Raw genomic sequence first — 26,625 nt, forward strand, 5'->3', positions numbered from 1 at the left:
GTTTGGAGAAGGTTCTATGAATGCTAATAGATGACAGATTGAGCAACAGCATGCAATGTCAAGCTGCAGCTACCAAAGCAGGCAGAATATTAGCTTGCATAAAAAAGGGATATACTCCAGGGACAAAACTATAATTCTGCCTCTTTATAAAACTCTGGTTAGGCCTCATCTAGAGTTTTCCATCCAGTTCTGGTCGCCAGTCCTCCAAAGGCATGTGCTGGGACTGGAGAGAGTCCAAAGAAGGGCAACAAAACTAAAAAGGAGACTGGAGGACCTCAATTACAAGGAACGGCTGCAAACACTAAATTTATTCTCGCTGGAGATGAGACGCTTGAGAGGAGACATGATAGTGATCTACAAATATCTCAATGGGGATCCCAGCATAGGAATTAAACTATTAAGTCCTAGGGAGTGTATAAGGACACGGGGGCACACAATGATACTGGAGGAGAAGCGGTTTAACCTTAAACTGCGTAGGGGGTTCTTCACTGGCAGTAAGGATTTGGAACTCTCTCCCACAATTGGTGGTGACTGCGTGGAGTATGGATATTTTTTTAAAAACTCTTAGATGTACATCTAAAAGGACACAACATACAGGGATATGGGAAATAGTTATAGACACTGGTTGAACTGGATGTAACTATTTATTTTCAGCTCTATAGACCGTTTTCAGTTAGATTGTAATGATGCTCTTCATTGATATCCGTGACACAAAGATTTCAAAGTACATTTGGGGACAGCAGTTATTGCTGATTTAATGACTGTCAGCAATCAATACATTGGACAGGTGGAACCTTTATTTATATAGTACAAATGATTCAAACTTTTTTCCTTTACAGGAGATTTTGACCCAAACATTTTATGCTGCCAGTGTCACTTCTAATGTTTTCTCTGCCTTATTACAAGATACACCTTAATTTTTTATGGAAGATGAAATACATTTGATTTGTGTTTCCTGATTATTTGCATTTTCTTGGTAATTTGCCTCCTATCTAATCAGGTCTCTCTGTGGTCATAATTTGAAATATTTAAAGTTTCTTTATTCCCTCTCTTTAGATCATTAAATCTTTGTTCTGTTTATGAAAGGTAAGACATGATTGACTCCCATCTTTTTTTCCTTCTCCCTTTTATTTGCCTGCATTAAGTCTTTCCAATCATTTACTTATTTCATTTCTACTAAATCACTGCATGGATTTTTTTTATTTATTTTTTTTTTTTTGTGAAGAGCACCTTTCACTTACCTAAATGGCTTGTACTGTGCATGCAGATGGGAAGTGGCTGCTAGTAGTTTCATCTCATATCTCAGTTGTCGGCAAGCTTGATGAGTGTGACCATCAAATCCCAAACTTTGGATGGGCTTAACCCTTGCAGTGTCGGTGTCCTTCCTTTTCATTTTTCTGTTGGTTATTCATATTGGCCTGTTTGAGGCACACCCTCCTATGCTTATGTGCTCTGTCAGTGATGCTTTTCTTTGGTGCAAATACAGTAACCTTCTATGTATTGCACTTCTTTTTAACCCTCTCAGCAGGTCAGTGATTAGAAGGGGGACAATAGCTATTGCACAACTGGACATTCCCATTTTGCACTTTAATTCAGTATTCTTCATCTAGCCCTTGACAGCAATCGTCAAAATTATATATTCAGTCACAGCAAAAAATTTTATTTTGGTGACAGCTGCCAACTATCATCTGTAGAAGAAATTCAGGGAGGAGACCTCTAGACTAACTGACAAACTGCAGCGCACATTAGGTAAATCCACTAATTGCACAACAAAATGCAAAGTTTCCAAGTGCTCCCGCCTGCTAGCTTCTAAAGAGGAACCATTCTAATATGTTTCTAATCTAAAGGCTAAGTTCACCTATAATGAAAAATAAATGCACATATTTTTGCAGGAAAAAAATGTGCATTTATTGATTTATTTTTTCCCACAGGAGCCTGCACCCATGATCAGGGGTGGGGAGGTGCTTAGGAACATGTTATACCCTGAATACAAGAGTAACATGTTCCAAAGGGTGAACTTAGCCTTTACATTTTAAAACTGACTTCACTTGTGTTGCATCAAGACACATTTGAATTACACTGAATGCAACTTTAAAATTGTGCGACTTCACTTGAAATTGCACTATTTCTAAGCCGCATGTCAGTGCGACTTCAGGTGCAACATGGAAGACATCTGTGCAACTTGGAAGACATCTGTGCAACTTCATGCACAGATATCTATGCACCGTGCAGCTGAGCTTGCAGAAAGTATTACAATAACTACGTGCAAAATCGATGGGACTTCGATGGGGTCAGAAATTGCATGACAAGTCACATCGGACTTCCTATGTGCATGCACCATAATCCACAAAAAAATGGAAGCCGCTAAATAATTTTAAAAATAGCATGGAGGTATAATTATAATCTGAGACAGATTTTCAGTCCAAACAGATGCACAACTAAGAAGTGGCCAGGGGAAGGCGTTACTCATTGTGCTGCCTTAGAGCAGCAGAAGTTATTTATAAATAAAGCCAAACCCTTGTATAGCAAATCTGTCTCACTGCAGGATTATTAAATGTCCTGCAGGGTACCTTGGTGCTTAGCCCTACCACAAGGGCTTTTCTAATTTTGCTTCAATTGAAAAGAAGAATTAGAAACATTAGATAAATGCACTGTACTAACTAATAGTGTTTATTGCCCAAAGCGTTGCGTTTTTTTGACCCTAAGATAAGCTGTCATGGAAGACCAGAGGGTTATGCAGCCTTACAAGAAAGATGTGCCCCTGCTTCCTTTAGGACTGGTGCATACCACATGAGATGGGACTGCACTGGGTGGCTATATCAGTGCAATCCCACCTCATGGACAAGGCAAAATGCCATATGTGCTCGGTTCACACCACTGCATTGAGTTACAAATGTAACTATGCATATTCCATACCTGAACGACCCTTCTGGAAGCTGGAGATCGCTGTAGTAGGTAACAACTACTGTGATCTTTACTAGCTTCTGCGCCGAACGGCTGTCTGGCTGCTTACTTGAGCACAGGAGGTCACCAGCTCAGCACAGGCACCATTTAGAAAATACATTGCATTTTCACAATAAGCTCAAAGTGTTTTCTAATTGGACAAGGCAGAGATAGTGTTGTCATCTCCCTGCCATTCCACCTCATCCAATCAGAGGACACTTTACATGCATTAAGAAAATGCAAATAGTTTTTTGAATGGCGCCCGAATGGCCACCCTCTGTGTTCACAATGCAGCAGGCTGCATTGTAGTTGTAGTGCCCACTAGAGTGATTTCCAGTGGGACCGGCCAAGCATGGTATATGCGTAGTTCTAAATGTAGAAATGTTTATATCTGGAATTTTTTAACTGTGAAATATAAATGTCATGATGTATATGTAGTGTTTGTACAGGTAAAAGACCAAAAAATAAAAAAAATCAAGAAAAGGATTTTCATTTCCAGGAAGTGTTCTCTTTTCTCATATGTCCCTTTTCCTTACTTCCTTTTTCCATCACTAGCTGCATGTTTATGTTCATATTATATTCCTACTGCTGACTGTTGTATTATTTGTTACAATGCAGAAACATGACAAGTGCTCATACACTTAAGGACAACTTGAAGGGCTTATGTGTGTGTGTGCGTGTGTGTGCATGTGTGTGCGTGTGTGTGTGTGTGTGCGTGTATGTATGTGTATACACCCTTGTTAAAATCAGGTTTCTGTGAGGTAATAAAAATTAGACAAAGTTAAATAATTTCAGAACTTTTTCCACCTTTAATGTGATCTATAAACTGTACAACTCAATTGAAAAACAAAATGAAATCTTTTAGGGGAGGAAGTAAAAATAAAAAAATAAAATGTGTTTGCATAAGTGTGCACACCCTCTTATAACTGGGGATGTAGCTGTGTTCAGAATTAAGCAATCACATTCAAACTCATCTTAAATAGGAGTCAGTACACACCTCCCATCATTTGAAAGTGCCTCTGATTAACCCCAAATAAAGTTCAGCTGTTCTAGTAGGTCATTCCTGACATTTTCTTAGTCGCATCCTACTGCAAAAGCCATGGTCCACAGAGTGCTTCCAAAGCATCAGAGAGATCTCATTGTTAAAAGGTATCCGTCAGGAGAAGGGTACAAAAGAATTTCCAAGGCATTAGATATACCATGGAACACAGTGAAAGACAGTCATCAAGTGGAGAAAATATGGCAAAACAGTGAGTTTACCAATAACTGGCAGCATTATGCTTTGGGGCTGTTTTTCTTCAGCTGGAACAGGGGCCTTAGTCAAGGTAGAGGGAATTATGAACCTTTCCAAATACCAGTCAATATTGGCACAAAACCTTCAGGCTTCTCCTAAAAAGCTGAACATGAAGAGGAACCTCATCTTTCAGCATGACAACGACCCAAAGCATACATCCAAATCAACAAAGGAATGGCTTCACCAGAAGAAGATTAAAGTTTTAGAATGGCCCAGCCAGAGCCCAGACCTGCATCTGATTGAAAATCTGTGGGGTGATCTGAAGAGGGCTGTGTCCTCGCAATCTGACAGATTTGGTGTATTTTTGCAAAGAAGAGTGGGCAAATATTGCCAAGTCAAGATGTGCCATGCTGATAGACTCATACCCAAAAAGACTGAGTGCTGTAATAAAATCAAAACGTGCTTCAAAATATTAGTTTAAGAGTGTGCACACTTATGCAACCATGTTATTTTAGTTTCTTATTTTTACTTCCCTCCACCTAAAAGATTTCAATTTTGTTGTTGAACTGAGTTGTACAGTTTACATTAGAGGTGAAAAAGTTCTGAAATGATTTATCTTTGTCTCTTTTTTTTTTTACATCCCAGAAACCTGACATTTTAACGGGTGTGTAGACTTTTTATATCCACTGTATATAATTTATTATATTTATATACAGTATATGTGTGTGTGTATATATGTGTTACAACCAAAAACTTAAATTTATTTTATTGGGATTTTATGTATTAGACCAACACAAAGTGGCACATAATTGTGAAGTGGAAGGAAAATGATAAATGGTTTTGAACATTTTTTACAAATATCTGAAAAGTGTGGTGTGCATTTGTATTCAGCCCCCCTGAGTCAATACTTTTGTAGAACCACCTTTCGCTGCAAATGTTTTTGGGGATGTCTCTACCAGCTTTGCACAAAGAGTGACATTTTTGCCCATTCTTCTTTGCAAAATAGTTCAAGCTCTATCCGATTAGATGGAGAGCATCTGTGAACAGCAATTTTTAAGTAAAAGAATTAACTATCCAAAGATAAAAGGTCTCATGAAATGCACCACCTCCCTAAGGTATAGAATAAACAAATAGAAAACGGGAATGGGAGTTCTGAGGTGCATAAAAAATTACTTAAACAGCAATAACAATTTCATTAGTTTTATTGATACAAAACATGGTTTAAAATTTGATTAAAACCAGCACATAAAGGTTAAGCGGTTGTATTACAAATGTAGGTTGCCTCTACATGTTTCGCCATAATCATGGCTTCCTAAGGAGATTCTGTAAGACCCTATTTGCAATATCACCCAAAACAAAGGCAGAAACTCCAAAGGACCATTAAGGCCTCTCCAACAATTCAACAGAGTATCAGTATTTTTTTTCCGCACCTCAAAACTCCCATTCCAGCAATTTTTACGTCTTGCCACATATTCTCAATTGAACTTAGGTCTGAACTTTGACTGGGCCATTCTATTACATGAATATGCTTTGATCTAAGCCATTACATTGTAGCTCTGGCTGTATGTTTAGGGTCGTTGTCCTGCTGGAAGGTGAACCTCCGCTCCAGTCTCAAGTCTTTTGCAGATTCTAACAGGTTTTCATCTAAGATTGCCCTGTATTTGGCTCCATCCATCTTCCCATCAACTCTGACCAGCTTCCCTGTCCCTGCTGAAGAAAAGCATTCCCACAGCATGATGCTGCTCACCACCATGTTTCACGGGGGGGATGGTGTGTTCAGGGTGATGTACAGTGTTAGTTTTCCCACCACACATTGCGTTTTGCTTTTAGGCCAAAAAGTTTAATTTTGGTCTCATCTGACCAGAGCACCTTCTTCTACATGTTTGCTGTGTCCCCCACGTAGCTTCTCGCAAACTGCAAACAGGACTTCTTATGGCTATCTTTCAACAATGACTTTCTACTTGCCACTCTTCCATTAAGGCCAGATTTGTGGAGTGCACGACTAATAGTTGTTCTATGTACAGATTCTCCCACCTGAGCTGTGGATCTCTGTAGCTCCTCTAGCGTTACCATGTGCCTCTTTGCTGCTTCTCTCATTAATGCTCTCCTTGCCCAGCCTGTCAGTTTCGGTGGACGGCCATGTCTTGGTAGGTTTACAGTTGTGCCATACTCTTTCCATTTTCAGATGATGGATTAAACAGTGCTCCGTGAGATGTTCAAACCTTGGGATATTTTTTTTATAACCCAACCCTGCTTTAAACTTCTCCACAACTTTATTCCTTACCTGTCTGGTGTGTTCCTTGGCCTTCATGATGCTGTTTGTTCACTAAGGTTCTCTAACAAACCTCTGAGGGCTTCACAGAATGGCTGTATTTATACTGAGATTAATTTACCCACAGGTGGACTCTATTTACTAATTGACTTCTGAGGGCCATTGATTCCACAAGATTATAGTTAGGGGTATCAGAGTAAAGGGGGCTGAATACAAATGCACGGCACACTTTTCAGATATTTATTTGTAAAAAAAAAATTGAAAACCATTTATCATTTTCCTTCCACTTCAGTCAAAGGAAAATAAGGGGGCAGAGACGTGATGGCAGTTGCTGCTACTGTCAATTCCCGTCTGGGTCCCCCAAAGAGAGAAGGGGAGTGGGGCTATTCCGGTACTAGGTAAAAAAGTACAGTGATAGACATAAGAACAAGTAAAAACTTGTATAAATTCAAATTTTAATAGTAAAAATTACACAATTACAGACAAAGAATAACATACAATCATAAAAACAAAAGGGATATACCACACTGACTAAGCAAGTGGATCCCGCAAATTGTTGAGTAAGGAGTGTATGTAAAGCTTTTAATCTCGACCGGTAAACCCGCTAGTGGTTGAGCTTGTCCTCATTTCTACTCTATATGTATTGTGTTTTTTCGTTACCCTTGTAAATGGTTTTGCTGCAGTGGTTCAATGTATATATTTGTATATGTTAAAGCTACTTTATATTATGTTTAGATGTGGCTCTCCTGAAGAAGCGGTATTAACCGCGAAACCGGTCGAGATTAAAAGCTTTTACATACACTCCTTACTTAAGAATTTGCGGGATCCACTTGCTTAGTCAGTGTGGTATATCCCTTTTTGTTTTTATGATTGTATGTTAATTGTGTAATTTTTACTATTAAAATTTGAATTTATACAAGTTTTTACTTGTTCTTATGTCTATCACTGTACTTTTTTACCTAGTACCGGAATAGTCCCACTCCCCTTCTCTCTTTGGGGGACCCAGACGGGAATTTGACAGTAGCAGCAACTGCCATCACGTCTCTGCCCCCTTATTTTCCTTTGACTATAGTATTTCGGGATGATGGTACCTATACCTGCTACATATTACATTGTAACTAAGGCCTCACTAGTTTTGTAGTTCATTCTACTTCACAATTATGTGGCAATTTGTGTTGGTCTATCACATAAAATCCCAATAAAATACATTTACGCAGAACTACCTGAGTTTGACTTTGTATCAGTTTTTTGTAATTCCCTGTACAGCAGACTGGACTGGGAGAGGGAGGAACAGTGCATGTTACCAGTCACAAGTGTTGCATGTACATATAGAAAAGTAGGGGTAGCCTCTAGAATCAATAACAATGAGTAGAGGATGTAAAAAGAAAGGAGTTGTACCATCATCCAGAAACTTAGAGATAAAGGAATTGGGAGCCTGGTCCTCAACCAGGTCTCCCCAAAAAAAGGGGGCAAATGGACTATCTCGATACAGTGGAATTAGGGTAAGTTCAAATATACGAGCAATTGTGTAAAATAGTACCAAAGTTTATTGATACATAATACATAATGACAAATCAGTTACAGGTTAAAAGCATGGGTCAGGAGGATATCTGTAATTTGATTAACAAATAATCAATGACAATATAATTAGTCACAGACATGAAAAGTAACAGTGTTTAATGCTATATGTCAGTCAAACAATATGCTTATGTTATACAAGGGCAGAAGCGAGACTGCTTACCCACATCCCGGCAGGCACAAGGCGTCACCAGTAAAAGGGGTCTCCCGCAGTGACTTGGGGGGGACTAACAAAACAATAGGCTGGAATCTAGATGGAGTAAGGTAGATGAAATGGGTAAACTATGTATTTGGAACAAAATTGCGAGTGAGGGGAAGTGAGGATGTGACTGGAGTGATTGAAGTTGAATGAAAGACTGCAAATAAAGGAATCTAGCGGTGAGGATGTGGGGGATGGAGGGCAGTAATTGATAGGTAAATCAAAATGTGGAAATGAAGCTAATTAATAGTGAAAGATTAAAAACACTGAGTTTTTGAAATGTAAAAATGTGAAAGGCGGAAGTGAAATTGGGATTAAAGATTAAAGGTAGTGAAGTAGGCTATTGGACGAAATGGGGGGGGGGGGAGTACAAGGGGAAGGGGGTGGGAAGAAGAAGGTAAAGGGGGGGAGGGAAGGTTAGAGAAAATAAGGAAGGAAGGGGGGGGGAGAAAAAGGGGGGAAAAGCGGGGGGTAAGGAAAGGGAGGTAAAATTAGAAAAAAGAGAAACGGGGACAAAGCAGGAAGAAAGAAAGAGGGGAAGGGGAGGGGGAAAAAGTGTGGTGGAATAAAGGGGAGGGAAGGTAAAATGAAAAATGAAAGGGAGAAACAGAGAGGGAGGAGGAAGAAAGTTAGAGAAAAGAAGGAATTCAGATGAATAAACCAGGGGAAATTGGATGAAGGTGAATAAAATGGGGATATATAAAGAAGGACCTAGTATATACCTTGTTATCAGAATACGGAGAATTGGGGAGGAGAGGTCCCACTGAGGAGGAGGATACCGATGTATAACGGCAATATGGAACACTCTGAGAGGAGGGTAGAGAGTGACAGCGCACAGAAGCACAGCACTCCCACCCAGGTATCCTATGAAAGGAAACTCAGTGCCCAAAGTAAATACATTAGCCCTTTGCCATTTCCCTTAAGCAGGGGAGGCTGCACAATGACTGCAATAAACATATGGTATGAGTCTCAAAAGTAGGTAACTTACTGTAACTTACTGTAAGCTTGTTGCTGCCTGCTATTTGTAGTCCCCAACCCTGTGACATTTCGCGCCCGTAGCCAATGTGCAACGTCACAGGGTCAGGGCTCCCACAATGCGCATGTTCAAGGACATGTGCAAGTTTCGGTGACGGTGGTCCAGGACCCGTCCAACCACCAGGGACGCCATCGAGCCGCTGCAAGAAAACACACACCTGGGACGCCAATGCACCGGCGCAAGTCACAAGAGAAGGGGGCAGGCAGTCACACCTGAATACAATATTATAAACGGAAGAATACACAACAATGAAGATACAATAAAATATTGTGTAAGTTACCTACTTTTGAGACTCATACCATATGTTCATTGCAGTCACTGTGCAGCCTCTCCTTCTTAAGAAAAATGGCAATGGGCTAATGTATTTACTTTGGGCACTGGGTTTCCTTTCATAGGATACCTGGGTGAGAGTGCTGTGCTTCTGTGCGCTGTCACTCTCTACCCTCCTCTCATAGTGCTCCATATTGCCGTTATACATCGGTATCCTCCTCCCCAGTGGGACCTCTCCTCCAGACCCCCAATTCTCTGTATTCTGATAACAAGGTATATACTATGTCCTTATTTACTGGTATATATCCCCATTTTATTCACCTTCATCCAATTTCCCGATTTATCCATCTCAATCCCTTCTTTTCTGTTCTTTCTTCCTCCTCCCTCTCTGTTCCTCCCTTTCATTTTTTCATTTTACCTTCCCTCCCCTTTATTCCACCCCCCCCCCCCCCTTTCTTCCCCTCCCCCTTTCTTCCCCTCCCTCCCCCTTTCTTCCCCTCTTTTGTTCTTCCTGCTTTGCCCCCTTTCTCTTTTTTCTTCTTTTCCGTCGCTTTTCTTACCCCCCCTTCATCTCTTTCCCTCCCCCCTTCCCCCCCCCCTCCCTCATCCAATAGCCTTCTTCACTGCATTTTACACTATCTTTAATCCCAATTTCACTTCCACCTTTCACATTTTTTACATTTCAAAAACTCTTTCTGTGTTTTTTAATCTTTCACTATTAATTACCTTCATTTCCACATTTTGATTCACCTCTCAATTACTGCCCTCTATTCCCCACACCCTCATCGCTAGATTCCTTCACTTGCAGTCTTTCATTCAACTTCAATCACTCCAGTCACATCCTCATTTCCCCTCACTCGCAATTTCGTTCCAAATACATAGTTTACCCATTTCATCTACCTTACTCCATCTAGATTCCAGCCTATTGTTTTGTTAGTCCCCCCCAAGTCACTGCGGGAGACCCCTTTTACTGGTGATGCCTTGTGCCCTGTTATATTGTCATTGATTATTTGTTAATCAAATTACAGATATCCTCCTGATGAAGCGGCTTTAGTTCACAAAACTAGTTGAGATGTTATCCGTGATCAACTATCCCACTGTGATCTTTCCCGTTTGGGGAGCATTATCTTGGTGATACACATGGATTGTTACCCATGCTTTTAACCTGTAACCGATTTGTCATTATGTGTTACGTATCAATAAACTTTTGTACTATTTTACACAATTGCTCATGTATTTGAACTTACCCTTATTCCACTGTACCGAGATAGTCTATTTGCCCCCCTTTTTTTGGGGGAGACCTGGTTGGGGACCAGGCTCCCTATTCCTTTATTTGCATGTACATATGCTGACAGGATAAAAGCAGAGTCACAACCTCATCAGCTTGTTGCACCTCCTTTTCTGGCCACTCACAGGATGAGGGTCATGAGGTGACCAAGCTGTGTTGTTTTTTTAAACTTGTTTTATTGTATATGCACAAATAGAAATACATGTACATTCACAATGCGAAGTTGTGGTACATCAAGTAGTTGATAGTATTATCACGTCAAGTGGCATTGAGTCAACACGAGAAAAGTACAGCAAATATAGGAAATTATTAACCAGCTGTGCAGAGAATACATTAGGTGACATATACAATCCAGTGATATATGTAAAAGAGCAATCCAACGCCAAAACTATGGAGAAAAGATGTGGTGTTAACTGTAGCGGAAAAGTAAGCAATACACATTGTGTGGCGGCCCTAGGCAAAACTGTGATTATACGAAGAAAATCCCTTATAAATATAAAAAAAATGATTTCAGTGATTTCTGGGATCCATTGATGATAATATTCTCCCAAGATTTTTAAGAATTTTTTTTTATTTTCATCTTTATAATGTAAGATTTGTTTGCCCTATCTAGTGTGATTTTGGCTATATTGTAGGGCTACTTAGGCAGTTTGTATTGATTACGTTTAGGCAATAGGTCCACAAAAAAATAAAATTTCTGAATGGATAATAAATGGCTTCAGGAATTTTTATCAGAATGGAATGAAGGTGATCTATCGAGGACTGAAATTTTTTTTTAATCGCTAAAGCGGAGTTCCACCCGTTTTTTAGTTTATTAAACGTCAGCAGCTACAAAAAGCATAGCTACTGACTTTTAATAAACCGACACCTGCCCCACGTCCAACGATGCGGCCGCCCGGAGCTTCGCTCCTCTCCCCTTCCTCTCCTCAGCGCCGTCATGGTAACTGTGGGCACCCGGCCGTGACAGCTTACGGCTTCACAGCCGGGCGCGAGTCACGCTGCACTCTCCTATTGGCCAGCCGAACTTCTGGGACCTGAGTTATGTCCCAGAAGATTGCTGGCACGGAGGGGCCGCCTAGGGAGAGAGGACGATAGGAAGCAGGAAGTGGGACAGGAAGTCCAACGGAAAATAGGGTACACCCCCCCCCAAAAAAAATGACATGCCAAATGTGGCATGTCAGGGGGTGAGGAGTGCTTAAAGCGGAAGTTCCACTTTTGGGTGGAACTCCACTTTAGCTTTCTGCCCAGTAATTCTGCAGAGGAAAGTTACAGACTGTTACTTTGGTGCACAGAGAGCAATAAAAACACGTTTTAAAAGTAGAATTAAGTGTCACTAAAGGCAATTATTTATTTTTTCATTTTGAATAGAGTAACCACTTGTTCACACCGCTGCGGTTTCATAGTCGTGTGACTTTGAATCTGGCATCCCTGCGCGACTTCATCACGGCTTGCATACAGCTTCTTTAACAGAAAAATTGGGTAAAAGGGCTTGGGACTTTAAATGAAGTGCATGACAGTATAGTCATGCAACCTCCATCCCTATATGTGAGACAAAGGAGAGAGTTGGGACTTTATATGAGGCACATGATTGGTAAAAAATCCTTTTGACTATTTTTACCAATCGTGTTATGCGCCTCATATAAAGTCCCAACTCTCTCCTTTGTCAACTTCTTTAACAGAAATCAATGCGAGTCGTGTTGAAGTCACAGCAAAACAGTGCAGGAGCCTTTTTCTAAGTTGTAGCAACTTGAGTCGCACTTAGAACGGTTGCATTGCTGTTAATGGGATGCAACTTCTCATGCCGCTTTGACCTCTTAAGCCGCATGACAAGTCGTGGCAGTGTGAACCAGGGCTAAGGAAGGGTTGTAACCCACCATCTTTTATATATATATATATATATATATATATATATATATATATATATATATAATTTTTTTTTTTTTTTTTTTTTTTTTCTTTTTTCACCATCTGTGGCAATTGCGGAGATTTCCCTTCACTCCTTGTCCCATAGGCAGAACTTGAAATTAGCGTAAATCCCTTCAATGTAAGGGAATCCCAAAGTGTCACCAGTACTAGTGTCCCCATTAGAAGAGCTTCCATCTATTCCTGGTACAGTTTTTGCCTTTAGCGACACTTTATGGAAGGCCAAACCCCCATCAGCTTTGTATTGCTATTGTCCCTGGGACAAGAAGTATCCCTTGTGTTGCTATGTCCTTTAGCAGAAATCTTCCTTTTCAGATGCCCACCATTGCAATCTTCTTCTGCTGAAAAGATTAATAGATATGAGGCCGCTGTGACAGGTGCTCATCGAGATTGCTTGACTATGCCCCCCCTTTTCACCATTTATAAAAGCCAGTACTACAGTATCTATGAGTGGAGGATGAGCAGATGATTAAAGATTTACACACTCCATTCATAGATAAAAAAAAAAACTTAAAAAAGGAAACTAATGCAACTATCATATCTGGACTGGTAAGCTGCCCTACATTCATTTTCTTTTTGGGGGGGGTTTGCTCCACTTTGTTTCCGGGCTCTGATTTCAGTACTTTGTCACTGACCCAAAACAAGCATACTGCCAGTAAAGTCAGCACTCCTGAACTGCGTACTTTCCTTAGGTCCATCGCTCAAAATGTATTGAGGCTATCAAATTGTCATGACAACCAGGCAACTTACATTTTCTAAAGGGCAGGCCATGATTGACAGCCTACAGAGTTCCCTCAATGGAGGCTTGTTATAAGGTAAACCTGTGCCCAAGCTATGGATACCAAATTATTTTCATATTTTTATCAAGTAGTAAATGAGCTTTAACCCTTTCGCTGCCAGAGCCGTTTTTACATTTTTTGAACACGTTTAAAAAATTATTTTAGGCCTGAAGATTGCACAAAACCCCACACATTATATATTTTCTGAAAGCAGACGCCTTACAGAATAAAATAGCGGTAGTTCTAGGAAACGCAATATTTCAGTAAAAAACACTAATGTGAATTTTAAGGCAAACAAACGCCATAAATAGCCTAAATTTTGCGGTTGCGCCGAGTAAATAGATACCCAACATGCCAAACCTTGAATTTTTTTTCACCCGAGAAATGGCGTCAAACTTCAGTACCCTATATTTTTTATAGGTGACACTTCAAAGGCCCTTTATAGGTATCAGTTTAGTGCTACGGAGGGGGTCTGGTGCTAGAATTATTGCTCTCACTCCGGCGTATGCGGTGATATGTAACGTGTATCGAAATCTACTTTTTCACTTGTAGGCGCCCCAACGCATGCGCTTACATTCCCGGGGGTGGGGGGGCTTTTATGTACTGGAGTGTAACTTTATTTTTTGCAAAAAAATTTTTTTTTTTTTTTTTTTACGTAACTTTTTTTTTTCCATTACATAGGGGACAAACAGTCCCCTATGTGATGACTTTTTGGTGACATGTTCTTTTTATTGAGATTTGTAGGGTATAAAAGAACCTGCATGTTTCCCCTCTACTCTACTGAAAGTTTTGCAATGCAGATCGCCGGCAAATCGAGCCGGGGACACATCGAGAACGTGACTCGGAAGTGACGTCAGAGACGTCGCTTTTCAGGGCACTGCAAGAAGGGGAGGAGAGCGGACGTGTATTCGCTCTTCTCCTTCCCCTCTACCCACCATGACTGTCCCAGGCCCGCCGATGGGCAAGCGGAGCCCGGTAAGCGGGGAGGGGCGCCGGTACTGGGAGGGTGTGAAAGCGATCAGGCGGCAGCGGCGCCACCCGAATGTTCTCACCTGACAGGCAGGAGTCTGCCTGTCAGTTTCGCACACAATCCCAGTGGCTGCAGCCACAGATTTGTGTGCAATACCCCCCCCCCCCCGTCGTTAGGTCCGTACAACATACAGACCTGGCGGCGAAAGGGTTAAGGTGATTGAAAAACCCTTAGATATACTCAGTGCCTGGCCTCGAGTGATACACTGAAGTGAAACAAATCCTACTACATAAGTTGTACCTGTTTATCTGCAGCCTTCTTTTCTCTGCAGCCATTCAAAGTTCAGAATTTATACAGTTTGTCTGAGCTTTCAGAAAGCAGGGTGTGGGGAGCTGAACTTACATTCTGCAGAGCTCAGGGAGGAGAGTTGATTTGGGAGGGAAGAGACACACCCACCCTGCATACAGTAACAGATCTGAGGCTGTCAATCACAGGCAATGTGCTGGAGCTTATAAAGAGAAAGAGGAGAGTGGAACACCTTACATTCATCCAAGGTAGGTTTGAGGGTATAGTCAGGGTTAGTTTTATTGGCCAATAATTGCCAACCTGTATAATAATACCCCTTATACCACTAGTCCATTATTGATTGGAATAACAATAGGTGATCAACAATCAAAAATGGTTGCTCTAGGGACCAAATGAACATATGTAAAGAGAAGAGGAGAAGGAGAGAACCTTCAAAGGACAGTCCACTCAAGAGCATGCGGCTATTAAACCTAAATATCTTTATTGATTATCCCAGTAAAAACAGTGTTACTATCCAAAAACCATTAATTAAAAATAGGACAGAAAGTCCTACACAGCACTGGTGGCCACCGATGTTTTCCACATACATAAATCACTCATGCATCCATACACACTTCAGCTTATTGAAAAGACCCGGGTCTGATGTATATTTCATTTACTTCCCAGATAAAGTTTATGAATAGATTTATTATTGCCGCTTCGGTCCTTACTGAATAAAGTGCAGGTGCTGGTGATTAGCAAGATATCCGTCCGGATATTGATAATGAGGAAAAACAGACTTCAATGTATGGCAGGTTGGTAAATTAATAATTAGATAAATGGATGAAGTGTCCCCGTTTGGCCGGCTATATATCAGCAGTTGGAAAACAAGAAAATATATTAGGTAAGGAAACAAACGGCAGATAGCAATATATGGTGTGCCTCCGTATATGTTGGAGCACTACAGAGCTCACCGTTTGACGTCTTCAACCAAAGAGTTCCAAGATCCATAGAGGACTGCGATAGCCGCCTTGTCTCGGTGTGGGGGAGCAGACATGCGGTGTGCTCGCCCGTACTGACAGGAGCTGTTGTTTCCGGGTCTTCCGTGGGGAAGTACGGTGTGTCAGAGGGTTCACGAAATGTTCCGCGCTAGGTCTGTAGGTTTACCAGGGGAAGCGCTTAGTCCCAGTATTCACCGCAGGGCTCAACCCGCCATCTTGGAAAGTTCTCAGGTCGCTTCTGTATGTGCAAAAGTTGATTCCTCATTTATGTGTGGAGATCCATGTCCCACCAGTGCACAGGTTAGACGCTTACGCGTTTCACTTGTTGCCAAGCTTCTTCAGAGCATATGCAATACCCACGGCTAGGTGCTTAAATAGCCTGCCGATTGATGTTTAATTTGCGTTAATTATTGCCAGCACCTGGGCATTGCAGACTAACCTAAATTCACATTCACCGCTAGTGCAATCACACACATATGTACAGCTGTGTTTTAAGATTCAGATGGAACGTCAGTAACTTATTAATAAAAGGTTCCTCCAGATACTATAACCTCAATCTAATTGGTTCATGTATGGCCCAAAAATAAACATCAAATAAGAAAAAAAGTGGCAAATTGTTAACTCCTGTTATTTAAAGATTGTATCAAAACATTATTACCATTGTATAGAGCTGAAAAAGCTATTTTCTGAAATAAGATTGCTATTGTTACATTGTCAGCAATACATTACCCAGAAGCCTGCAGCTACAATCTAGTCAGCTCATATGTGGTATCAATAAGAGATTTGGAAAGTTGGACATACCATATGTGGGTTGTCAACATTTCATTATCCACATATGGTATTGATCTCAATATATCTCAGCATAGGGGAGGATGTGGATTTCCAGCTAGGGATTATTTTGCTTTATTCCATAAACAATCTAGATTTTCAGCCAATTTATTGCTCCAAGAAAGGAGATAGATTGAATTCATTATTCAATCCAAGGGGCTGCATACTATTTAAATAGAAAATCCACATCTTCTCCTTTTGATACAATATCCTATCAAAATCTCCACGTCTGTGGGGCAAATTGAGTCTATAGATGCCTTTACACTTCAGGCCGTCTGGTTTGCCCCCATGTTTAACAAGAAAATGCAGAGATAAAGGTCGATCATCATCCTTATTAAGGATGCTCTGGATGTGCTCGCCAGCTCTGATTTTTAATTCTCTTTTGGTCTTACCGACATAGATGAGACCACACGGGCACGTTATCATATAAATTACCCGTGTGGTTGTACAGTTTATGAAACTGTTAATTCCAAATTGTCTTTTTCCGTCAGAGCTGGCGAACACATCCGTTCGATCCACATATCTGCACACATGGCATCTACCACAGGGGTACATACCCTTAAGAGGTGGAAGATCGGTCAGCCAATTACGTTTTTTGGGTCTATTATACTCGGAATGCACCAGACGATCCCTCAAATTAGTTGCTCTACGAGCAGTGAGCAGCGGCTTATTACTTACAAGGTTACCCAAAATGGGGGCTTCAGACAGAATGTGCCAGTGGCGACCCAGCACTTCCTTAATCTGGTCCCACTGTGCGCCGAACTTAGTGATGATCCTTAAAGGAGGATGGCTTGAGGTTTTTTCTTTTTCTCTTTCTTTTTTAGTCTGTTTCATCAGTAGAGATGATCTATTGGTATGTAGGGCTCTTTTTTTAGCCCGTCTGATGCATGCATGTGAGTAGCCACGATCACGAAATCTCCCATAGAGATCGTGTATTTCCCTGTGGAAGTCAGCTTCCTCCGAGCAATTTCTTCTTGCGCGGAGGAACTGACCCACTGGAATTCCTTGTTTTAGGGGGATGGGATGGTGGCTTGATGCCAATAGCAAAGTGTTGGCCGCTGTGTCCTTTCTAAAGGTTTTTGTATGTAGTTTACCATTTTTTACAAATACAGTAAGATCTAGAAATGACAGACTATTAGCATCATATGTATATGTCAGCCTGATGTTTCGATCGTTCTCGTTAAGTTCATCTATGAATCATACCAATTCTGTCGGTGAACCGTCCCAAAGCATGATCACATCATCGATGTACCTCAGCCACAAACGACAGTGGCCGAGGTACATCGACGAGGGGTACACGCATTCGAGTTCCCATAGGCCCAGATGTAAACAGGCATATGAGGGAGCCCAAGGGGCTCCCATCGAAGTGCCCCTAACTTGTTTGTAGTATATTCCGAGAAACTGAAAGTAATTGTTCTCCAGCATGAATTGCAGAAGTTCAACTATAAATTCGTTTTGTCCTGCCAACAGTGGGAATCTATCATCCAAAAAGAATTGTGTTGCTCTGAGGCCCCATCTGTGCGGTATCAACGTATACAACGACTCCACGTCGATACCGACAAGTAGTATCCCCTTTGGTAAAGATATATCCTCCAGTCTCCCCAAAACATCCCGTGTATCCTGAATGAATGACGGTAGGTCTTGTACTAACTCTTTGATCAGTGAGTCCACATATTTACCGACCCTCTCGAGGGGACTCTTGACAGCCGATACTATCGGTCTCCCCGGAGGGTCGGTAATGGACTTATGGAGTTTAGGAATAGTATAGAGAGTAGGAATGTTGAACTCACTGACACTAAGATATTTACATTCTCTTTTGATGATAAGACCAGCCTCCTGAGCTAACTGAAGCTTAAAATTAAGATCTATCACCATTTGGGGGAAGGGGTTTTGATGTAACCTCAAGTAGGTGGTCTCATCACGGAGGAGACGCATAGTTTGTTCCTCATACATAGTGTGTGACATAAGGACCATATTGCCTCCTTTATCACTTGCTTTTATAACTGTCTTTTGCATCCTCCAATTCTTTTAGGGCTCTCCTTTCCTGCCGAGTAAGATTGTCTTGTCCTCTATATTTCCAATTAATCTCAGTGAGGTCCCTTTTAACCTGTTCAAGAAAAAATTGGATATGTCTGTGTTTAGAAAGGGGTGGCATTTTTTGGGATTTTATTACCAACTGTGATGGACGGGGACAACTAGGTGATGTTTGTGTGGTTTCAGCTTCTAGTTCATACTCTTGATTTTCATCTAGAAGAGCAATTAGAGCCTCAAGCGAGTCCCGCTCCTGTTTCTCCAATTGATCCATTTCAGTACGTTGGGTACCCCTATTCGCATGCCAATATCTGAAAATCAGTTTCCTCAAAAATAAATTAATATCTTTAAAAACCTCAAATTCACTCATCGTGGTGGTGGGAGAGAAGGATAGGCCCTTTTGTAATAAGGAGATGTGATGATGGTTAAGAGGGAATTTGGACAGATTAACCACTTTTAGGTCTAGTTGTGGTTTTTCTAAAGATTGGTTTTTTGACCTTTGTTGGCTGTCTAGAGTTTGCGTGACCCGACCTGAGTTCCCTTTGGTTTCCTCTTCCTTCTTTTCCTTTTCCCTGGTTTCCCCTGTTGGTTTGGGCCTGGGATTTGGTCATGGATGTGATTTGCTGCGTGCCTGCTTTGGGGATAATATCCCCTTCCTGGTCTAAAAAAAACAACCGTTTTTTCAGGCTGCTCAGATTCACTATCTGTAGAGGAGTATCTTGATCTTGACATACCTGATCGATTTCTTCTACCCCTACGTGATCTACTTCTCCCTCGAGGTACTGTAGGATCAAAAATATCTCCCTTCTCCCAGTCAAGAAGGTTCTGTTTGAACTTTTCCTGTTTGGTAGATTTGAGAGTTTTTTGAGTTTTTTCAACCTCCTTTTTAAGGAGGTCATTATATTTATTAAAGTCCTGATCATTTTTATATGGTTCTAGCAGCTGTACACTGATATCGATCTCTTTTTTATTTCATCTAATTGTATTTGTTCTTCATCAATAATCATGTGTAAAACAGCTAGGCCACGTTCCAGGCAACTTTGTTTCCATTTTTCCAAAAACCGTGGTGTATGTAGGTGGCCGGCTGGTGCCACCTTTTCTCTTAACCCTCTAGGTATGACTTTATGTTCAATATGGGACTTCAGTGATGAAATGTCCCATTTCCTGTTAAGATACTTTATTGTGAGTTTTTTATGGTTCTTAAACAATCTTTTAAGGTTATCATCACCACCAGGTGTTACTGAGGATTCATTAGTAAATGCGGATTGTATCTCCAAATCAATCTCATCCGCCAGGAGATAAGCCATTTTTCAGAAGTGGATAGAGGTGAAAGGGAAGAGAGGGGGGAAGAAAAAATGAGGGGGAGGGGGGGGGGGGGGGGGGGAGGAAAAGAAGGGAACAGAGAGGAAAGGAAGGGAAGAAGGGAGAGAAAGGGAGGGAGGGGGGGGAGGAGAAGGGGAAAAGGAGAGAAGAAAAAGCTGGGGAGGAATGGGAAAAAGAAAAGAAGGGTCAGTCTGGAGAAATACTTAGGTAGTAGAATCGCAGACCAATTAGATATACATAGAGGTTGAATCTAAATCCTATACCACAGATATACAATCGTAAGTGATATAAAAACCATGGATTGGATGGTAACACTCATGGGATATGGAGATTAAGGGTCCAGAAAGGAAGTCAAATCCTATATTTATGCATATAAAGAGAAAGAGGAGAGTGGAACACCTTACATTCATCCAAGGTAGGTTTGAGGGTATAGTCAGGGTTAGTTTTATTGGCCAATAATTGCCAACCTGTATAATAATACCCCTTATACCACTAGTCCATTATTGATTGGAATAACAATAGGTGATCAACAATCAAAAATGGTTGCTCTAGGGACCAAATGAACATATGTAAAGAGAAGAGGAGAAGGAGAGAACCTTCAAAGGACAGTCCACTCAAGAGCATGCGGGTATTAAACCTAAATATCTTTATTGATTATCCCAGTAAAAACAGTGTTACTATCCAAAAACCATTAATTAAAAATAGGACAGAAAGTCCTACACAGCACTGGTGGCCACCGATGTTTTCCACATACATAAATCATTCATGCATCCATACACACTTCAGCTTATTGAAAAGACCCGGGTCTGATGTATATTTCATTTACTTCCCAGATAAAGTTTATGAATAGATTTATTATTGCCGCTTCGGTCCTTACTGAATAAAGTGCAGGTGCTGGTGATTAGCAAGATATCCGTCCGGATATTGATAATGAGGAAAAACAGACTTCAATGTATGGCAGGTTGGTAAATTATAATTAGATAAATGGATGAAGTGTCCCCGTTTGGCCGGCTATATATCAGCAGTTGGAAAACAAGAAAATATATTAGGTAAGGAAACAAACGGCAGATAGCAATATATGGTGTGCCTCTGTATATGTTGGAGCACTACAGAGCTCACCGTTTGACGTCTTCAACCAAAGAGTTCCAAGATCCATAGAGGACTGCGATAGCCGCCTTGTCTCGGTGTGGGGGAGCAGACATGCGGTGTGCTCGCCCGTACTGACAGGAGCTGTTTTTTCCGGGTCTTCCGTGGGGAAGTACGGTGTGTCAGAGGGTTCACGAAATGTTCCGCGCTAGGTCTGTAGGTTTACCAGGGGAAGCGCTTAGTCCCAGTATTCACCGCAGGGCTCAACCTGCCATCTTGGAAAGTTCTCAGGTCGCTTCTGTATGTGCAAAAGTTGATTCCTCATTTATGTGTGGAGATCCATGTCCCACCAGTGCACAGGTTAGACACTTACGCGTTGCACTTGTTGCCAAGCTTCTTCAGAGCATATGCAGTACCCACGGCTAGGTGCTTAAATAGCCTGCCGATTGATGTTTAATTTGCGTTAATTATTGCCAGCACCTGGGCATTGCAGACTAACCTCCCCTATGCTGAGATATATTAAGATCAATACCATATGTGGATAATGAAATGTTGACAACCCACATATGGTATGTCCAACTTTCCAAATCTCTTATTGATACCACATATGAGCTGACTAGATTGTAGCTGCAGGCTTCTGGGTAATGTATTGCTGACAATGTAACAATAGCAATCTTATTTCAGAAAATAGCTTTTTCAGCTCTATACAATGGTAATAATGTTTTGATACAATCTTTAAATAACAGGAGTTAACAATTTGCCCCTTTTTTTCTTATTTGATGTTTATTTTTGGGCCATACATGAACCAATTAGATTGAGGTTGTAGTATCTGGAGGAACCTTTTATTAATAAGTTACTGACGTTCCATCTGAATCTTAAAACACAGCTGTACATATGTGTGTGATTGCACTAGCAGTGAATGTGAATTTAGGTTAGTCTGCAATGCCCAGGTGCTGGCAATAATTAACGCAAATTAAACATCAATCGGCAGGCTATTTAAGCACCTAGCCGTGGGTATTGCATATGCTCTGAAGAAGCTTGGCAACAAGTGAAACGCGTAAGCGTCTAACCTGTGCACTGGTGGGACATGGATCTCCACACATAAATGAGGAATCAACTTTTGCACATACAGAAGCGACCTGAGAACTTTCCAAGATGGCGGGTTGAGCCCTGCGGTGAATACTGGGACTAAGCGCTTCCCCTGGTAAACCTACAGACCTAGCGCGGAACATTTCGTGAACCCTCTGACACACCATACTTCCCCACGGAAGACCCGGAAACAACAGCTCCTGTCAGTACGGGCGAGCACACCGCATGTCTGCTCCCCCACACCGAGACAAGGCGGCTATCGCAGTCCTCTCTGGATCTTGGAACTCTTTGGTTGAAGACGTCAAACGGTGAGCTCTGTAGTGCTCCAACATATACGGAGGCACACCATATATTGCTATCTGCCGTTTGTTTCCTTACCTAATATATTTTCTTGTTTTCCAACTGCTGATATATAGCCGGCCAAACGGGGACACTTCATCCATTTATCTAATTATTAATTTACCAACCTGCCATACATTGAAGTCTGTTTTTCCTCATTATCAATATCCGGACGGATATCTTGCTAATCACCAGCACCTGCACTTTATTCAGTAAGGACCGAAGCGGCAATAATAAATCTATTCATAAACTTTATCTGGGAAGTAAATGAAATATACATCAGACCCGGGTCTTTTCAATAAGCTGAAGTGTGTATGGATGCATGAGTGATTTATGTATGTGGAAAACATCGGTGGCCACCAGTGCTGTGTAGGACTTTCTGTCCTATTTTTAATTAATGGTTTTTGGATAGTAACACTGTTTTTACTGGGATAATCAATAAAGATATTTAGGTTTAATACCCGCATGCTCTTGAGTGGACTGTCCTTTGAATGTGCTGGAGCTTCCTCCTCTGTCATCTTTTTTACCTGTTGTTGTCAGGAAAACTTGTCAGAAGGGGCAGGGCTGAGCCATGCTGCATGTGTGAATGGACGCACAGCAGTGGCTCAGGAGTGAGCTTGCGCGTGTGCCCTCATAGCAAGCTGCTTGCTATAAAGGCACTTGGAAGGAGAGAGGGGTCAGGAGCACCAGTGGGGGACCCAAGAATGGAAGGATCGGGGCTGAGCTGTGCAAAACCACTGCAAAGAGCAGGTATGTTTATTTAACAAAAAAAAAAAATAATAATCTGCCCTTTTTTATATCACTTTAAGCGAGTGTCACCGAAGACTGAACTGCATAAAGTAAGGTCCTGCATTTTTATTATACCAAGTATATGGCACAGTCATAATTTAGCCATAGGTTCGCTTTCATGTGAAAACTTTATAATTGCTATCTGTGATTCTGTTATCTTTGAATGCAGCCTGATGTTTGTCTTGTCTTATTTTGCAGCTGTTTGCCCAACAGATGAGCAGAACGAGATCTTACTGACTCAGGGTGATGGCTCAGAATTGGCATCCCCTATGTCGCCACGGACCAGCAAAAGCCGCATGTCCATTAAGCTACGGCGCTCCTCTGGCTCTGCAAACAAGACCTAGCTTTTGTCTTTGTCTTCGGCTTGTCCAGATGAGTTTATTTATCGTGGGCAATGGCCTCTGTGGAAAAAGGCAGGCACCACACATTCACTTTGGCTTTTGTGCCAAAATCATGCTCCCTGTGCTTTTTATCTTACTTTTTTGTTTTTGTTTCACACTTCTATTTTATTTGAGTGAATAACACTGGACTTTTAGATATAATTTAAATTTTTAGCCTCAGACTGTGTTTTTTTTTCTTTTCTTTTGTTTTTTTTTTTTTTTATGTTATGTACAATGCAGGGTGCCATATGTATATCTTAGCAGCTTTTATCATTCTACAACAATTATTTTTTTGTTTTGTTTTTTATGATGAATCTGGCTGATGTTTTTACTCTAATTTTGCACCCTCTTTGTTGTATATTTATTGACATTATTCTTGCCTATTATCATTTGTTCTAGCTGGTTTTGACTTTTCTTTGGACCATCATAAAAAAAATCCCATAAGAATACAGTTTTTAAACTATATATATTATTTAGCAATATCTATATACAGTGGGGTTTTTTTGTCTTGGTCCAATGAAACCCAATATTCCAGGATAAATATTAAATGTAACACAACTATTCACGTAATATTTTTATACATGTATTATTTTATTATATATAAATATATGCATATACATATATAAATAATATTCCTTTCACTGGCCTGACATCAAGAAATATAGCGGTGTAATTTTAATTAGGCATCCTTTTTTGATGGTCCTGTGTGTGTGATTATGTAGAGGAGCAGTGAAGGGGCGTCTGTGTTTCCTCTTCTTTCCAAGAGAGGGTCAACCCTTTCACAAGCAAGTGCCCTTTAAGGTTTTGTTATGCTTTTATATGCTAAAATCAAAGTTGATTAAACTTCTTGTGGTCACAGATGTTTTTTTTACACATCGACTTGTATATGCAATGTAAAATGTCAAAGCAACCCTGTTGCTATAGAAAATAATTTAAAGCTCATCTGTAAAAGAATGCCGTAAATAATCAACTATCAAGTTGCCCATGCCGTGGAACTCTGCCCTGATCCTGAAAAATCTTCTGATGAAGTCTGAACGAAAAGAGGCGTTTCCCAGGAGAGTCAATCTGCTCGGTCTCCTGCAGTTCTCACTGGTTCTTCCCTCTGACCTCCACCCATTACAGGATACAGTAGGGACATAGAATTCAGCAAGATGAACCTGTGATAGCTGTGGGGGACCCAGAATATTTATACTCTCAAAAATGTTGATTTCCCTTTCAGACTTCAACAGACAGTTTCTCAGTATCGGATTAGACTTTGACCACACTGACTGCAGGAAAGTTAGGTATGCCCTGTCTTCCTTAACAGGTGGGCCATAAACAATTTTCTATAGTGGCAGGGTCACTTGAATGCTGTGATTACACACAACTGAATTGTTTATCATGAAATCTATATAAAAAGTGGCCCTTGGTAAACCATTTGAATCCTTTAGCCTAAGGCTGTCAGAACCCTGTCCCACCCTTAATAATTAAGAGATGGCTCCAGGCTAACCTTGAATGTATTTATTCAGTAAATTGAGAAAAGTTTGTTTCCAACTTTGGTACTCTGATCCACTGGTGGAAAGTTCTGGGTGCAGAACACCTCATCTCCACACTAATTGGAAGTTTTTATGTGGGCCAAATGAACTGGTTTACTTATTAAGACCGCTCTACCAGCTTCACATATTTACATTTCTATACCTCTTCCATTTCTGTGCTTGTTCAATGGGATTGGAGAGAGGCCTGGAGCTTATATAAGTCTGAGGAATCTTGTTGTTGCTCAGTCCTCAGCAGTCAAACACTGTGGTCATTTGGGAGGGTAAGTCACATGCCCTCTATGCCCAGAAGTATCCCATATATTTCTTTGATCACTGTGAAGCAAAGGAAGTTGCGTATGTGCTGCTGGTGGGGTACCCTATAAAAGTAGTCCTGTTGATATTCCCTGCATGGACAATGCACAACTGTGCTTTAAGTGGATCCAAGATCTGGTAGAGAGGGAGATTGGGGTGCAAGCTGGTGGTTTCATGAGGCACTCAAACCAGGTTCTCTAATTCTCTTCTAGGTAAGCTTTTGAGGTCTCTTTAAAAATATATTGCACCTTCTCAAGATATGCCAAAGGACTGAACACGGATTGGTGACATTTCAATATAGAGTGAATCTGGTCATGTATTACCTTTATTGCATGAAGCTCAAAGGGCACTAGTGCCTAAATAATTTTCCTACCTTTAAGTTTCCAAGCTGTTCCCTGTTGCATTGGCACAGCCTTATTTGGCTCTGGGCGTTGATCTTCCAGGGGTTGGGTCCTTGTGAGGACGTAATGTTATGATTTCATATACAGACAGCTTTCATGGATATTTTTATTTTCTGCCATTCCAGCATTATTTTATGTTTTATTTATTTTGCCTTTTTGTAACATTGCTTACCACGATTTCTCTTAAGACATGAATATTCCTATGGTTGAATGCTTTCATTTGTCTCACAAAAATAAATGTAAACTCCCTTTTCATTAAAATATTCAATGTACTGTTTTAATATCCATGTAAAGATTTTTGGGCCATTCAGAAAATTGTGCTGCTGTCCAGTTTAGTGGCCCTCTGGCCAAGGCTCATTTTCCACAGGCCCACTCTGTTGTTACTGGTGTTCATTGCCTTATGGCAGAACACAAATATTGATGTATGTGTCATTTTTTTATATTTATATTTTCATCTTGGTTCCTTGTTTTTGGGAGCGTTGGTTTTAAATTTTGTCAGTGTCATCATTTGGAATTGAAAATGTCTCAACCCAACATCCCATTTGGATAATTTTTTGCTCTGTGAGCACTATTATTGCTTGGTATTTGACTTGGGGCCCATTGACACTTTTGTGTTGCATTACTGCATTATGGATAAGAATGTGCTGTCTAACACACAAAAATGAACCAAAAATGTAGCATTTTGGCAGTGCACTGCAACATATATCAGTGCATTGGGCTGCTCTGTAATGTACATATATGTTGGCAAGGTGCCT

The 26,625-nt window shown here is 40.9% G+C and overlaps 1 protein-coding gene across 1 annotated transcript in view; it reads left to right on the forward strand.

The window, feature by feature from the left end:
- The window catches only part of RALGAPA1 (Ral GTPase activating protein catalytic subunit alpha 1), a 474,136-nt gene extending 448,005 nt beyond the window's left edge, over positions 1-26,131 (forward strand). The window contains 1 exon segment of the mRNA XM_073610203.1: positions 23,462-26,131. Coding sequence (XP_073466304.1) covers positions 23,462-23,607 — 146 coding nt within the window. The 3' untranslated portion in view covers positions 23,608-26,131.
- Positions 26,132-26,625: the final 494 nt, after the last annotated feature.

The sequence above is a fragment of the Aquarana catesbeiana genome, linkage group LG13 (genome assembly GCF_042186555.1).
Source record: "Aquarana catesbeiana isolate 2022-GZ linkage group LG13, ASM4218655v1, whole genome shotgun sequence".
In the NCBI taxonomy this organism is placed as follows: Eukaryota; Metazoa; Chordata; class Amphibia; order Anura; family Ranidae; genus Aquarana; species Aquarana catesbeiana.